The sequence below is a fragment of the Orcinus orca genome, chromosome X, assembly GCF_937001465.1.
Source record: "Orcinus orca chromosome X, mOrcOrc1.1, whole genome shotgun sequence".
In the NCBI taxonomy this organism is placed as follows: domain Eukaryota; kingdom Metazoa; phylum Chordata; class Mammalia; order Artiodactyla; family Delphinidae; genus Orcinus; species Orcinus orca.
Window position 1 is genome coordinate 48420718 of NC_064580.1, and position 17485 is coordinate 48438202.

Consider the following 17485-nt stretch of genomic DNA (forward strand, 5'->3'; position numbering starts at 1 on the left):
CTAGGGGAACTGTAAGAACTTTAAATATGTCATCAGAGCCAGAGGTCATGAGCAGGACTGGTGCTTCAGTTTTTTGTTTTAAGGAAGTCACTTCTAAGGCTGCTGTGGAGTATGGATTGAAAAGAGTAGAGACTGGAGACAGTAAGGACTGTGAGGAGGTAGAAGTCCCTAAGCCTCTAGGTCCATAGATCTGCATGTCTTTGTGTGTGTGTTCTGGTATGTGTGTCACTTAGTGCATGTGTTAGTGTGCATGTCCCTGTGTGTTTCCACATCCTCGGAGCTTTGTTCCTGGCTCACCCTATGCCCTGGCCTCTGGGTCTCCAAATCTCAGGTCTCCTGCTCTGGGGTTCAGGGGCCATCACAGGACATAGGCAATGTAGGGGTGGCCCAGCAGCTGCTGTACATGAGAGTGCTTCACCAGCCAGCAGGAAGCCCAGTGGGGTGGCAGCCTTGGTGAGTCCTTCAGCAGCCTCTTGCCTAGGATCACAAGCACATCTGGGTCCTGGTGCCTCCTCAAGCTTGGCGCCATAGGCCCTGCCACCAGCTGGATGTCTGCATGCTGGAAATGTCCTGAGGGAGAGAGATGCAACACCAGTTAAGGCAGTGGTCTCAGTCCTACTGACAGCTCTGAGAGGATCCTAAAGCAGGAAACCTAGAAGGAAAAGTGGGAAGGAGGAAGGGCAGCAAAGGCCTGGAGGAGGGAAGAGGCTGAGCATTGTGTGAAACGTGGAGGAGCCAGATGGGGCAGTAGTATGAAAGTAGAGAGCCAAGGTGGATGAGATGGCAGCAGAGGGGTTCAGTCCGGCTTGAAGGAGATGACAAGGCAGATTGGAGAAGTGAGGAAGTTCAGAGGAAGTAAAAATATCTGTCCAACCCACCATCACTGCCCAAACTCTTTGGCGTGTGCCTCTGCCTCAGGTTCTGCTAGTGTCTCCTGACCTACAGTCTGGTTTCCTGCAATCTCCCTTTACAGTAGCCTCCAGAGGGATCTTTGTAATACTCAGATCTGACTGTATCTTTCACCTGCTTATGCCTTTTCATGACTCCCATTGCCTTCAGGAAAAAGCCAAATTCCTCATGCTGGCATTCTTGTCTGATCACTCCAGCTCCATCTCCTCCAATCTCCATTCCTTTCCTCTACATGTTTGCTCAGCTTTACAGACTCAGTGTGGGTCTGTCTACTATAGGAGATCTTTCTTGAACTCCAGAGCTGGGCAAGATGCCTCACCCTGGGTTCCTCCAGCTCCCTGGACTGCTTTCTGTCTAGCACTGATAACTCCCTGGGATCACTATCCATGCCTGGGTCTGTCTTTATATATATATATATATATATATATATATATATATATATATATATATATATATATATATATATGATTGCTGCATAGGGTCTTCGTTGCTGTGTGTGGGCTTTCTCTAGTTGTGGCAAGCGGGGGCTACTCTTCATTGTGGTGCATGGGCTTCTCATTGTGGTGGCTTCTCTTTGCTGTGCAGCATGGGCTCTAGGCGCACGGGCTTCAGTAGTTGTGGCACATGGGCTCAGTAGTTGTGGCTCACAGGCTCTAGAGCAAAGGCTCCATAGTTGTGGCACACGGGCTTAGTTGCTCTGTGGCATGTGCGATCTTCCCAGACCAGGGCTCGAACCCATGTCCCCTGCATTGGCAGGCGGATTCTTAACCACTGTGCCCCCAGGGAAGTCCTGGGTCTGTCTTATTCCTAGACCAGGAGCTCTCCAAGGGCACAGCTTGGCTCTGATTCCTCTTTGTGGTTTGAGGGTCAAGGTGCTGGGGGCTCATTGGCCTCTCACCCTGGCAGAGTCTCTCTTGGGACTGGTGCCCTCTGACCACTATCAGCCTCAGTAACACTTTTCCAGCAGGCCACGAGCCAAGGGGCTGAGACCTGAGCCACTGATCACATAGAGCCCCAGGTGGGGTAGTTGCAGGGTGCTGGCATTCTGGTAGCGGTGCTGGAGGACTAGGAATTCAAGGTGGGGCCCAAGGCAGAGGATGAGGTGGGCTGTAGCAGCCGCATGGAGCTCCAGCTGGGACCTCTTCAGTAGGGCTGACTGATCCCAGGACAGAAGCAAGGTACCCTCACCTTGCATGGATATGGAACTGCGGGTGATGGTGATAGTGTAGGCCTGGGATTTGTCTTTAGTAACTGTGATGGTCTGGAAGTAGGTACTTGTGCCCTGGCCTTGATGGTGTCCCAAGCAGCTGTCCACGTACATGCAGCCCTGGAGGGAGAAGAATGCTTGCTGGGAGCACAGGCTTTCACATGGTCATTCACATAGTCACCCACAGCACAGGAGGGGTGAAGTCTCAGGGCCTGAAGTTCAGATGAAGTGGTGCAGATCTGTGGTTAGAAAGCTAGCTCCTGAGGAAAGTGCTTCTACCACAGCCCATCTATCTGCTCCTTCCTGTGCAGTGTATGAGCATGTATGTATATGTGTGCATGCTTACCCCAGTGGGGCTATTTGCATGTATGTGCTTGCCTCTGAGTGTGTAAATGTGTGTGTTTAGTTCTGTTCATATGAGTATCTCTGGACATATCAGTGCATCTGCGTATTTGGGGAAGGTGTTATGGTAGAGCGTGTATTTTTTTTGGTTGTATGTGTATATGTGTCTCTGGATATGTTGGTGTTATAAGTCTTGGTGAATAGTTTATGTTGTGTGTGTCTGGCTGTGTGTTGGTACATATTGTATAACTGGGGGTGTCACTGTGCATGCATCTGGCTGTGTGTCATGGTATTTATGTGCTTTGGTATGTTTTATATGTCTAGAGTAGCAGAGTATGTGTACCTATGTGTGTTGAATTCTTGTGTATTGGGATGAGTGAGGTTACCAGCGCATGTGTGTGTGTCTGAGTGTGTTGATATATGTGTCATTGTGTAGATCTGGGCATGTGTTGTTCATCTCTGTGTGTCTGGATGCTTATTTGTATGTTACTATGTGTAGGTGTGGAAAGTGTCAAAATATATGTGCCTAGATGTGTATTTTTGTGAGTTTACTGTATTCCCTAGTGTGTGTGTATGTGTCTCTGTGAGTGTCTTGGTGTTAGAGTATATTTGTGTGTGTTTCCATGTGTCTGGGTATGTCCTTGTGTGTTAGTGCGGTGCACTGATATGTGTTTGTATTAACCCACAAATGTCTGGGGGTGTTGACATGTGTATATCTGGCTGTGGAGTTATATGAGGTAGAGTCTTTGGGGCTATCACCTGCCTTTGGGTCATCTATGAGCTGTAGTAGGTCCCCTGGGCACCCATCTAGTGTGAAGCGGATCCTCTCTTTTGAGCATGGGCTGTGGATCACAAAGTGGGTGTCCCCATCCACTGCAAGGCAGGAGGCACAACTCTGAAGTTATGGTCCTAGAAGTGAGGCAGGAGGTAAATGGGTGCCCCAGGGTAGGCAATTGGAGATTCGTTCCCTAAGGACAGAAACTCCAAGATGAGCATAGCAGGACAATTGAGAGAGGAGGCTGGGCCCTGCTCAGATAGAAGATAAGAGACCATATATTTCTCATTCTCAAAGTCAAGGAGACCTTCCCAACTAGAAAGGCTCCTTGGAGGTCAAAAAGGGAGGGGGCGCCACCCCATAGTAAGTGATTTCAACTACCCATAGGCCTCTTGGGTGGCATCCATCTTGGCGCACACATTGGGAGGATCCTGAGATATACCAAATACGGACTCTGAACCAGGCAAATCAAAATGATTGGCTAAAGGAAACCTTGAGGAAATGCCCCATATAAGTGATTTAAACTACCACGAGGGCGTGACTCTCTTTTTGAGTCAATCCCTGTGTCTATACACGCGTACTGTACTCTTTTTCCTCCTAATAAATACTTTACTTGTTTCACTACTTTCCATCTTTGTGGGAATTCTTTTCTGCAAAGCTGAAGGGCCAGAGCCTTGTCACTGACCACTGGTCTAGTGGCTAGGATTTGCTGCTCTTACCACCACGACCTGACCTCAATCTCTGGCCAGGAACAGAAACCCTGCTTCAAACCGTTGCAGGCTGAGGCACCTGAAATCATATTTGGTTCCGACACCTGGGAATTCAGGCATTCAAGGTAAACAGTGGGTTTCACCCAGCTGCGGCTTGAGGTCCCTGACTTTTGCTCTTATTTTCTTTCTCACTCTCCACTTCACTTTCTTTTCAAGAACTGCAGGGCATAACCTCTGTCTGCTCACAGCGTTGTGGCTACCCCAACAACATTGAGGGTGGCAGGCAGATTCCCCAGGCTGTGCAGATTCAAATAACACTTGGGTGACAGCTGATGCTATCCTTTGGGACATGGTGGAAACGTGATTTCCAACTGAGAAGGAACCCAAGGGGTGTCTTTTTCTCTCTCTTGCTCTCTCTCTCTCATTGTCCTGTATGGAACCCTCCACTACGCTTTTCTTTCAGAAATTACTTGCACAACAAGGTCTCTTTCTCACTTCGTATCTCTGTGCCCTTTTAGGGAAGGATTTCCTGGACATCATTCCTAAACTGCATCCCCGCCACTGACAAACCCAGTGCTGCCTGTGTGAGACAAAATTGTCAGACCCTTCCCAGTTCTATCTTAGCTGCCAGACAGGGCAAAGGATTTTGGGTTCTTTTGCTGTCTAGTCTCTCACCTCACTCAACGCCCAGAAATTTACTATGAGAATTTCTCCACCTCCCGGCCCTGGAACCTTGAACCCTGTGGCATCTTCCATAGCGCCCAACTCCAATTTCTCCAAGGGTTCCTCTTTGCATCTATGGGACCCCCTTCACTCCAGGTCTTGGCAGCCTACACACTGCTATGGACAGCCTGTCTGGCTGGCCGCTACCCAGAAGCCTGAATTATAAACTTTGTAGATGCTCAGTCATGAGGAATACACCCCAGCATAGGAAGACTTATCACAGGACATAAGCTCTATAGACAAGGGATCCCTCCTAAGGAAAGTCCTGGCAACTGGTCTGCACTGGTTCAAAGGTCCTCCCCTGGCCATGTTGGGGGAGAAGGCTTGCACAAGTTACCATGGAAGACCAGAGACATCTGGTCAGAAATCGATGGGAGAGTAGAGGACACTTGAAACCTCATCAGGTTTGAAGAGAATTTGGGCTATGCCCTGAACCCCTTCAGGTTAAAGCCTCCTGATAAATGTTTCCAGCATGCCAGATTCCATTCTAGAAGCTCTCTCTTGTTCTTGCTTGCAAGTTACTCAACATAGGAGGATCCCCCTCCAAGCAAGAAGAGACACCTCTGGAGTGTATCCTTAAGAATTGGAAATTTTTTTTAAATAGAAGGGCTAAGAAAGGAAAAACTTAAGTTCTACTGTAACAGTGCCTGGCCTTTGTATAAGTTAGGGAATGGAGAAAAATGGCCTGAAAATGGGTCTTTAAATTACAATACCATTCTGCAATTGGATCTTTATTGCTGCAGGGTGGGAAAGTGGACTGAGGTTCCCTATATTCAGGCTTTCATGGTCCTTTACCAAAATCCCACCTCTTATAATTCAAAACCTGGGGAACCAGAAAACTCTCCTGACATGTTAGATGATCCCCCTTCTAAGCTCTCCCATCTCTCAGGGGCAAACCTAGCTCCTCCTCCTGACAGTATCCCTACTTCTCCAGAGCCACCTACTTCTCTTGCTCCCTCTGACTGACCCCAAACTGCACCTCCTTATGTCCCACCAGACCCTCCATTACCCCAAGAGAGGCTAGTCCTTCTTGGGTAACTCGCAGTGGAGCTTCCTATCACCCAGGATCAGGGAAACTATGCCCTCTTAGGGAAGTAGCAAATGGAGAAGGGACAATCAGAGTACATGTGCCCTTCTCTTTAACTGACTTAGCCCAATGCAAACAGAAATGGGGCCAATTTTCTGAAGACCCTAGTAAGTTTGTTGAACGGTTTCATGACTTAACTTGGAAGGATGTCCAAGTAATTCTATCTATTTGCTGTACTCCTGAGGAAAAACAGAGAATCTGGACAGCAGCCCAGGGACATGCCAACCAGCTTGCCAGACACCAACCCGAACATTATGCTATGGGTGGAGATGCAGTCCCAAATCAGGAACGCCCTTGCAATTATAATTTGCAGGCAGGAACAGAAGCCAGGAAGCCTATGCTCCAATGTGTATTAGAAGGGATGAGAAAGTGTATCAAAAAGTCAGTTAACTATGAAAATGTTAAAGGAGTGACCCAAGAAGAAGAAGAAAATCCAGCCCTCTTTCATAGGCAGCTTGTGGAGACTTTTAAGAAGTATACCAACATAGATCCCTCCACTTCTGAAAGTCAGCCCCTGCTGGGACAACACAACATTTTATTAGTCAGTCCACCCCTGATATTAAATGGAAACTCCAAAGTTTACAATTAGCCCTACAAACACCCATGCCCCAACTACTAGATGTGGCATTTGGGGTATTTAATAATTGAGACCAAACTGAGAAGGAAGAGAGAACCCATCATGAGAAAAGACAGGCCAGGGCTCATGCAAAACTGATAGGTGTTGCTGTCAGCCATGCCTTGCAACCTCAGGACAACCCAAGGGGGCCAAGAAAGTCCAACTCTCCATCTGGAGGTAAGACCAACAAGGGGGAATGCTACAAATGTAAGTCAACTGGCCACTGGGCCCAAGATTGCCAGAAAGAGCCCCCCAGGCCATGCCCAACCTGCAAACAAATAGGTCATTGGAAGAGGGACTGCCCTCAGTCCCAAAGAAGAAGGGGGGCTCCCGCTCCCAAGATGGCCATGCTCGACAACTGAGGTGGGCTGGGGATTCTGGTGGCTACCCCCAATGAGATGTCTTATCTCCATCGAGGAGCCCTGGGTAGTCCTTGACGTGGCAGGTAAGAAGATTGATTTTTTAATTGATATGGGAGCCACTCACTCTGTCTTAATTTTTCACTCTAGACCTCTTTCCTCCAAAAGCTGTACTGTGACTGGTGTTGATGAAAAGCTTAGCACCCATTGCTTTACTGGGCCTCTCACTTGCCAATTTGAGCAGTGGTTGATTTCGCATGCCTTTTTAGTTGTACCTGAGTGTCCCACTCCATTACTGAGGAGAGACCTTCTGAGCTCCCTCAGGGCCATACTCGATTTAGGAGGCCCCGAGCAGCCCCTTATCTTGACTCTGACTAAGACAGACCAACTGGAAGAGCAAGGTCCTATTCCCAGCCATATTCTACAAGCAGTGGACACTTCAGTATGGGAAAAAGGAATCCCTGGAAGGGCCATAAATGCCCAACTGTAAGAATTAGTCATAGACCAGAAGCTGCCTACCCTAACAAGAGACAATACCCTATAAAGTTGGAAGTGAAGAAGAGTTTACAACCCCTTGTAGATAAATTCTTAACGCATGGCCTCTTGGTGCCCTGCCAGTCTCCGTGCAATACTCCTATTAGGCTAGTTGTTAAGCCAAATGGGGAATGTAGGATGGTACAAGACCTTAGAGCAGTAAACGATGCAGTGGTCCCTATACATCCCCTCATGGCCAATCTTTATAACATATTAGCCCAAATCCCTGAGGACACTAAATGGTTTATTGTACTTGACCTCAAGGATGCCTTTTTTTTGCATCCCAGTTCATCCCTCATCACAATATCTATTTGCCTTCTAGTGGACTAACCCCGGCTCAGGCCAAATGCAACAATATACCTGGACAGCATTGCCTCAGGGGTTTTGGGACAGTCCACACTTTTTCACCCAAGCCCTAGGAAAGGAACTAAGGGAAATACACATGAAAGAAGGGGCTATTATACAGTATGTAGACGATATATTAATATGTAGTCCCTCCATGGAGGCCTCAGATCAAAATACCATTGAAGTGCTTAATATCCTTGGGGCCTGGGGTTACAGAGTCTCTCAGATAAAGGCACAAATCTCAAAACAACAAGTTAAATATCTGGGATATATTATAAACCCTGGAAGTAGACAGTTATCTCCAGATAGAAAACAAGCTATATTAGGCCTAAGCACACCAAAGACAAAGAAACATCTCTGTACCTTTTTGGGCATGACAGGATTTTGTAGAATTTGGATTCCAGGATTCAGGCTAATGGCTAAGCCCCTATATGAAGACACTAAAGGCCCAGATACAGAACTATTACTTTGGAACGGGGAATAAGAAAAGGCTTTTTAATGATATCAAGCAGGTCCTCACCAGAGCCCCTGCTCTGGGTCTCCCCAATTTGAAAAGCCATTCATCTTGTATGTGGCTGAAAAGCAGGGGACAGCTTTTGGTGTCCTTATACAGAATCTAGGGGAAGTTCCTCAGCCCATAGGCTACTTTTCCAAGCAACTAGACTCCATGGCCCGAGGTTGGCCTGGCTGCTTCCGGGCAGTAGCTGCCACTGCTTTATTAGTGGAAGAAGCCAACAAGCTCACCTTTGGACAGCCACTGGAAGTCCAGACCCCTCATCAAGTGCAAGGGATTCTAGATACAAAAGGTCACAATTGGCTAACTGGAGGCCGTCTTATTAAGTACCAGCCTTTGCTCCTTGACTCCCCAGAGCTAACCCTCAAAACTTGCCACACTTTTAACGCCACTACACTAATGTTCGCCGAAAGCCCAGAGCTAACACATTCTTGCCTCAAAACCCTTGACTGGGTCTATGCCTATAGGTCTGACCTAACAGACCAGGCCACAGAAAACCCTGAGGAAGAATGGTTTACTGATGGCAGTAGTTTCATTAAACATGGAGTTAGGAGGGCAGGGTATGCTGTTGTGAGCATGCATAGTGTCAGAAGCAAAACCTTTGCCACCTAAAGGCTGAACTGATAGCTCTAACACAAGCCTTAATCCTAGGGGAAGGAAAGATTGTAAATATATACACTGACTCAAAATATGCCTTCCTTGTTTTACATGACCACACAGCTATCTGCAAAGAGAGAGGACTCCTAAATGCAAGAAATTTCCCTATAAAATATAGGGCTGAGATTTTACATCTCATAGAAGTGGTTCAAAAACCAAAACATATAGCAGTCATTCATTGCCACGGGCACCAAAAGGGAACTTCTCAAATTTCCCAAGGAAACAACAGGGCAGATCGGGAAACAAAGAAAGCAGTCTTGATGCCCATAACTGAAATGGCATTAATCCCATCTCTTACCCCTTCTAACGTTATACCCAGGTACTCAACTTCCAAAGAGAACTGGACATGAGACAGAGGAGGAACTAAGGGAATGGATGGCTTGTGGCACATAGATCAGAAATTGCTCATACCTCTCTCTGACCAATGGAAAATTATTATAGGGCTACAAGATTCTTTCCATCTGGGGAGAGATGCAATGTTTATAATTGTTTTCCGTCTTTTTACAGGGAAAAGGCTCCCAGAGACAATTAAAAGAGTTACTTGAGCATGTGCCCTTTGTGCCACCCATAATCCAGGAGGCAACTTCAAGCCTCCCCCTCTTGTTAACCCAGTCCAGCGATGTAGGACTTACCCAGGAGAGGACTGGCAAATAGATTTCACTCAGATGCTCTCTTTCCAGGGTTTCAAATACTTACTAGTCTTTATAGATACTTTTACTGGATGGAGAGAGGCCTTCCCTACTAGAACAGAGAAGGCAACTGAAGTGGCTAAGGCTCTCCTAAAGGAAAGTATTCCTAGATTCAGGTTGCCCCGTCACCTTCAGAGTGACAATGGACCTTTGTTTGTAGTAAAGATCACTCAACAGCTTTTTCAGGCTTTAGGGATTAAATACAACCTCCGTTCATCCTGGAGACCACAGTCTTCAGGAAAACTGGAACAGGCTAATCATACTCTAAAGAAAACCTTGGACAAATTCCATCAGGAAAGGTCAGAGTCGTGGTATTGCATGCTGCCAATAGCCCTCTTAAGGGTCAGAGCAGCCCCTAAAACAATCACTAAGTTAAGCCCTTTTGAAATGACATACAGAAGGACATTCCTTACTCTGGACATGCTAACTGACCCAGAAACCCAGGTTCATCTTAAATACATTATAAACCTAGGCCCGGTGCAGAGGCTATACAAGAGCCTGGCAACAGAGTACAGCCCTCTCCAGATGACAGTCCCAGTCACTCTGTTGTAAAACCTGGAGATTGGGAACTTTTAAAGACCTGGAAAAATGAGTTCCCTGGTCATCAGCTACTCACAAAATGGAGGGGTCCTTACCAAGTCCTGCTGAGCACTCCTATAGCAGTTAAACTCCAGGGGGTCACCAGCTGGGTTCATCTGTCCAGAATTAAACCTGTTTCCACTGATATGTTACAAGAACCTGAAGACCTACATTCCAGCCATTCCTGTGAATCCACCCCTTCCTCTGAGTCTCCACAGGATCCGGAGGACCCAGAAAAGCCTGAAAATTCCAGGTGGATGAATGAACCTCTCCAAGACCTGAAGCTTTTATTTGAAAAGGACAAAAAGACTTCTTAGACCCTAGGCTAAGTACCCATAGCCACTATCTTCCTTCTTGCCTTCCGGTACACTTACAGAATAATTGATAGGCTCTGGTAGATTTAGATAACTATTGTCTTCTTTGCTCTCACCTTTGCTTTTGGAATTTACTAAACTTCTCTGCCCATGCTAGGTGATTTAAATATGACTCTGACTGGTGCTACTATGAAGCCTTAGCTTTTCTATGCCTATTTCCCTTATCCACAGGATGGACAGCAGCTCTGGTTCTCATTGCACAAACTCTTGCTTCCTCCACTCTATTGACGGAATGCTGGATTTGTTTACCCTGAGCTAAGTCCATTGTGGACCAGAGCAACCCTCTTGTCCATCTTGTAAGGAATTATAGCCAAGTTCCTGATGGAAAATGGTCTTCTACCAGAGACCCAAGGCTCAGAACGGTAATGTATGGAGTCAGAATTGTTCATTTTCCTACTGAAGAAAATTCTAATGTCTCTTGCCTAACCCTCCCCTTAGCAACAGAAGGAGAATATGAAGTCAAACTGGGAGGACAAAGAACTGGCATTAAAGCACCCCAGCATTTTATAATGCCCCCCCAAGCCAGAATTCCAGTTACTTATTTGTGCTCAAACTCTAACTCGCTACCCAAAGGAAGAACGATCCACACAGGAGAAGCAGATAGTAGGACGGATGTGGATGGAACGGGTTGGTTTTGTAGCTGCAGAAATTTTCCATAACAATAGAATTGGATGGCTAGGTCTTTTTTTTTAAAAAAAAAAAATCTTTATTGGAGTATAATTGCTTTACAATTTTGTGTTAATTTCTGCTGTATAACAAAGTGAATCAGCTATATGTACACATATATCCCCATATCCCCTCCCTCTTGAGCCTCCCTCCCACCCTCCCTATCCCAACCCTCTAGGTGGTCACAAAGCACCGAGCTGATCTCCCTGTGCTATGCAGCTGCTTCCCACTAGCTACCTATTTTACATTTGGTAGTTTATATATGTCAATGCTACTCTCACTTCGTCCCAGTTTACCCTTCCCCCACCAGATGGCTAGGTTTTAAAACTTTGGGTGAGTTAGTCTACCGTGCCCTGCCAGGATACATTTTCATATGCCAGGTAGATAAAAAACCATGCACCACTAATTGCCTACAAAATAACTCCATGCCCACACAGTGTATGCTGGGAACCTTGATTACCCCTTTCTTAATCCACTCCTTAAACGAATCCAAGCACTGGGCCACTTCATTAAAACTGTTCACACAATTAACTCGAGATTTACCTGGTGGCATCCCGGATGCAGACGCCTATTTCTTTGGGTATACATTGTTACCATGGTGGGGAGTAGCCGCCCACCAACATGTCCTTCGAAACTTGTCTTATACTCTTACTACCATAGGTAACAGTACTGCTAACTCTCTCACTAATTTACAGAAGTCTCTAGATTCGCTGGCCAAAGTGGTACTTGACAACTGACTGGCCCTGGATTATCTGTTGGCAGAACAAGGAGGGGTACGTGCAGTTGCCAACACTTCTTGTTGCACATACCTTAACACCTCTTCCCAGGTAGAGGCCAACATTGAGAAAATTCGACAACAAGCCACCTGGCTTCAGCAGACAATTAACCACCAATCCTCGGTATTATGGGTGGGAAAATTGAAAACTGGTTCTCCAGCTTGTTTTCCGGATCCCACAAGATATTAAAACCTTTCTAATGCACTATGATAATCTAAGTGGGAGGGAAGTCCAAAACGGGAGGGGATATCTGTATGCGTATGGCTGATTCATTTTGTTGTGTAGTGAAGGCTAACACAACATTGTAAAGCAACCATACTCCAATAAAAATTAATAAAAAAAGAAAGGGATTTAAAAAATGTAACAGGAAGTGGCTTTAAAAGTAAAAGTATAATAATATTCTTAAAAAGAAATTAAAAATAGAATTAATATTAGATTCTAATTAAGTTCACTCAAAAGATAAATTAAATTTAATTAATTAATTTTTTGGTATACACAGTTGTTTCCTTTATTGGTTCTAGTAATTATAATTACATGTATTTATTAGAGTTCTTTAATCTTAAAAACTTTAATTTCTAGTGATATCTAAGAATTAAGCAATTGTGAACTGTCATGCCTTCCTATACCAGCATTCTTTTTTTAAATTAATTTTTATTGGAGTATGGTTGCTTTACAATGTTGTGTAAAAATAAAATCATGAACCAAAGAAAAAGAACCTCTCTGATGGGAGGTTTCCATTTTCTTATAACCTTCCTTGTTTCAGCCATACTGATTTAAGTTATATTTTGCCTAGTGCTCTGTTGTCTTCCATACTGTTGCAAATTTGCAACCAAGACCTTTCAGTCTAAGAAGGAGACCTGGAACCAACAGGTTCAGAACTTCCATTTTAGAAATAGAGAAATATACTAAAATTTTAAGCCTGAGATTAACAAAGATATGCTGACCTTGTATAACCAACTTCCTAACCTTGCTTGAGTCTCTGATTATAGTAGTCTTTTGCTAGTCTTTAGCCCCTGCTTCTCTAATCTAATTATTTAGCTTGTTTTCTCTAGGGCATCACAGGACAATGGTGGTGCAGGGACTCCAACCACTCCCCACAGCCAATCCTGCTGAAATAACAGAAATCACCCTGGGGCCCCTTAATGAGACAGGGCAAGAGTTCTGTGACCCCAGTTAGGTAGGGTCTACAAGACCCTTGCCAGCCTGAGGAAGCTATGGAAGATAGACCTTTGTCCTTCATCTTCCCCATAAATATTTCTTGGGGGCTACTTCTCTCACGGGGTATTTGAGGCAGGAGGTAGATGCCCTCCCTAGGGCTAAGCTATTGGAGATTCAGTACCGGTGGTCCGATACTCTAAGATGAGAATAGTAGGACAATTGAGAGAGGAGGCTGGGCCCTGCCCAGATAGAAGATAAGAGACCACATAGTTCTCATTCTCAAAGTCAAGGAGATCTTCCCAACTAGAAAAGTCCTTGGAAGTCAAAAGGGGAGTGACACCCAACTACCCATAGCCCTCTTGGGTGGAATCCATCTTGGTGCACACATTGGGAGGATCCTGAGGTATACCAAATACGGACTCTGAACCAGGCAAATCAAAATGATTGGCCAAAGGAAACCCAGAAGAAATGCCCCATATAAGTGATTTAAACTACCATGAGGGCTTTATTCTCTTTCTGAGTCCGCCTGTGTCTATCCACATGTACTGTCTCTTTTTCCTTCTAATAAATACTTGTTTCACTACTTTCCATCTTTGTGGGAATTCTTTTCTGCAAAGCTGAAAGGCCAGGGCCACTGGTCTAGTGGCTAGGATTTGGTGCTGTCACTGCCACGACCTGACCTCAATCTCTGACTGGGAACCAAAACCCTGCTTCAAGTCACTGCATGCTGAGGTCACTTGAGATCAGAAGGAATGGGAGAGGAGGGGAGGGAAGGAGTGAGGAGAAGGTAGGAGGCCATGTCTATTTCCCCAGAGAGACAGCCCAGACCCAGTCCTAGTGCACAAGCTGTCCTGTACTCAAACAGGACAGCGAGGGTGGCTGGCTTACCCGAGGATGAGAAGGTGAAGATGCTTGGCAACGTGCCTACAAAAGAGAGGGGGAGGGATTCCCTGGTGGCGCAGTGGTTGAGAGTCCCCCTGCCAATGCAGGGGACACGGGTTCGTGCCCTGGTCCAGGAAGATCCCACATGCCGCGGAGCGGCTAGGCCTGTGAGCCATGGCCTCTGAGCCTGCGCGTCCGGAGCCTGTGCTCGGCAATGGGAGAGGCCACAACAGTGAGAGGCCCACGTACCGCCAAAAAAAAAAAAAAAAAGAGGGGGACTGTGTTGGTAAGAGACTGATCCATTACATTCCTAGGTACTCTGGGGCCCCCTGGCCTCTCAGTCACCTCCTCCAAAATAAACCCCCAAATCCTGAGCTCAGCATTTAAGTCTTTTCTGATATCTAGTCCCTGCCTAGCTCTCCAGGCTCCTCTGCATGCTCCAGCCCAACTGAACTGACTATTCTTATGAGTGCCCTGCCTTATCTTGCTAGTGACCCTTTGCTTCTGTTTTTTCCTGTCACCTGGAATGTTCTCCTTCCTTTAGCTACTAAGGATCAATTTCTAGTTATTCTTCCAGGCCAACTCAAATGTTATTTTCTCTTGCTCTCTGTCTGTGGTAGGTAGAATTCTAAGATGCCCCCCAAGATTCCCCAGTATACACACCCTGTAAAATCCTCAGGGTGTGATATGGTGAGTTATCACTCCCATAAATAGGTCATGGTATGTGGTGCAGTTGATGAAATAAGGAGATTATCCAAGTGGGCATGACCTAATCACACGAGCCCTTTAAATCTGGGTCTGGAGATCAGAGGCAGAGATGTCAGAGGGATTTGAAGTATGAGAAGGATTTAACAGGAGGGAGATTCTCCATGGCTGTCTTTGGAAGATGGACGGGGCCACGTGGCAAGGAATGCAGGAAGCCTCTAGGACCTGAAAGTGGCCCCAGGGGCCTCTAGAAGCTGAGAGTGACTGCTAGCCAACAATCAGAAAAAAACAAAAAACCCAAAGAAAACAAAAAACCCCCAAAAAATCCCACAGCGATCTCAGTCTTAATACAAAGAACTGAATTCTGCCAACAACCTGAACGAACGTGGAAGACAATGAGAACTCAGTCTGATAGACACCCTGATTTTAGTCTTATGAAATCCTGAGCAGAGAACCTAACTAACTCTTGCCTAGACTTCTGGCCCATAGAACTGTGAGATAATTAATGGGAGTGTTTTAAGCTACTAAGTTTGTGGTAATTTATTATGCAGCAATGGAAAATTAATACATTGCCCCTCCTCTGGGATCACACAATGCCTGTGAAAATTCTAACTGAATGGAAATGAAAGCTCAGGGATCTTTGTCAGGGGAGCTCTTTGTTCAATTTTTGCTAGCCCTGCAGAACTTCCCTGAGATTCCATGCTGTCTCCAGCTCCTCCCAGAATCTCCTCAGAATTGCTGTCCCAATGTGGATTTTCTGCCAAGTGTAAAAGAAGTAAGAGAAATCCTTCACACTCTGAGGGCAAAGATGTCCTTGGCCCACCAAAGGGGAGACTCTCCTTCTGACCAGGAGAGTCTTCACTGGCTTCCCAATCTGACCTGCACATTGCCAAGACTGAGACCTTATGTTCTCCATAGTACCTTAGTCTTTCAAGCTCAGTTATGTTCAAAATTCTTTCTTATAGCATTTATGCATGCATTCATGTGATCATTTATTTATTCATTCAGGCACTGTTCAAGCATCAGGGATATGGTGGTGAAAAAGTCAGTCATGATTTCTGACCTGGTGAAGCTCATATTTTGGTTGGGAAGGCAGGCATGAATGAAATTATAATTACCAATGATGACAAATGCTATAAGAAAAAAGAACAGATTGACGGAGGGAGTTGCAGATCCTTGACATAGTCTGGGGCAGTAGGAAGGGGTGAGAAGGACATTTGACCTGAGATTTAAGGCATGAGCTGGAGTTTGAGTGGCAATGGAAGAGATGAGAGTGGTAGGTAGGGAGCAGGGCAAGGCAGGTCAGAGCAATTTTCAAGCAGGGGGAACAGCTTGGAAGAGGTCTCTGAGTGGAGGCAGGGATGGGGGTAAGGCCCATTGGAGGAACAGGAGGCCACTGGGGCTTGAGTTCAGAGGGTGAGTGGGAGAAGGTGAGGTCAGAGAGGTATGGGATAGAGGGCAGATCATGCAGGGCCTTGAAGCTCATAAAGAGGACTTTGGACTTTATTCTAGGTATGATAGGAAACCCTTGAGAGGAGTTAAGTAGGGAAGGAACATGAAGTGATCTATGTTTTGAAACGATCGTTTTGGGCTTCCCTGGTGGCGCAGTGGTTAGGAATCCGCCTGCCAATGCAGGGGTCATGGGTTCGAGCCCTGGTCCGGGAGGATCCCACATGCCACAGAGCAGCTAAGCCTGTGTGCCACAACTACTGAGCCTGTGCTCTAGAGCCTGCAAGCCACAACTACTGAGCCTGCGTGCCACAACTATTGAAGCCCATACACCTAGAACCCGTGCTCCGCAACAAGAGAGGCCACCACAATGAGAAGCCCATGCACCACAACGAGGAGTGGCCCCCGCTCGCTGCAGCTAGGGAGAGCCCGCGTGCAGCAACGAAGACCCAACACAGCCAAAAATAAAATAAAATAAAATAAATTTATATAAAAATAAATGATCCCTTTGGCTGCTGTGGGAGAATGGCCAAGAGAATATCTCAAGAGAGGAAGCAAGAAAACCAGTGAGGAGGCTGGAACAGTTTTGTTGGTGAGGCACAATGGTAGTCTGCCCTAGGATAGTGAGAGTTGGGGTAGTGAGAAGTGGGTGCATTTGACAAACATATTAAAGGTAACAGTGTCAGGAATTGAAGATGGATGGGATATTGGGAGGGAGGGTGGTGAAGGATAGGGGTATGTCAAGGATGTCATGCCCAAATTTCTATCTCTATGACTTATTGCCACCAACACCTGGTTCTAATCCTGTCCTACAAGGTCACCCCAGGAAATGTCACTCCTCTCAGGAAGGCGAATAGTGAAGTGGTGAATCACATTCAGCATGGGACCAGATTATGTAGGTTCAAATCTCTTACTAGCTATGTGATGTGGAACAAGTTATTTCACTTCTCTGTGCTTCAGTTTCCCCATGAGTAAAATGCAGATATTAAGAGTTTTTTGGTGAGGATTAAATGAGGACTACAAGTACAATATGTAGAGCAGTACCTGCACATAGGAAGAGCTAAAAAATGTAAACTGTTATTATTTCACAGTCTTTGGGAAATTTAAAGACAACTGTCATCATCTTCCCCAATTTTTATATCCCTTTCATTAAGCAGGGCTGTTCATAGAGCACAAAAGAACCAATCAGAGCTGACTGGCCTAGTGATGCTCCAATTTATAACGCCACATCCCTTCTCTGCTTGGGAAGCATGAGCAATTCTCTTGTCCAACAAAGCAAATGTCAAAGCCATAGCTTGGCCAGTTCATTTCTGTGCATTCCCCAGTCTTAACATCCCTTCTCTCCCAGGGCCTCTAATTATGTGCCTATGTGCTGAGGCCCAGAGAAGTTAAGTAGTTGGTTCAACGTCTCAAAGTAAGCAAGCAAGCA

The 17485-nt window shown here is 45.9% G+C and overlaps 1 protein-coding gene across 1 annotated transcript in view; it reads right to left on the minus strand.

Moving 5' to 3' along the window:
- Nucleotides 1–358: 358 nt before the first annotated feature.
- The window catches only part of ITIH6 (inter-alpha-trypsin inhibitor heavy chain family member 6), a 50112-nt gene continuing 32985 nt past the window's right edge, over nucleotides 359–17485 (minus strand). The window contains 6 exon segments of the mRNA XM_004284770.2: nucleotides 359–570; nucleotides 1864–2183; nucleotides 2185–2236; nucleotides 3218–3331; nucleotides 13909–13946; nucleotides 15274–15364. Coding sequence (XP_004284818.2) covers nucleotides 359–570; nucleotides 1864–2183; nucleotides 2185–2236; nucleotides 3218–3331; nucleotides 13909–13946; nucleotides 15274–15364 — 827 coding nt within the window.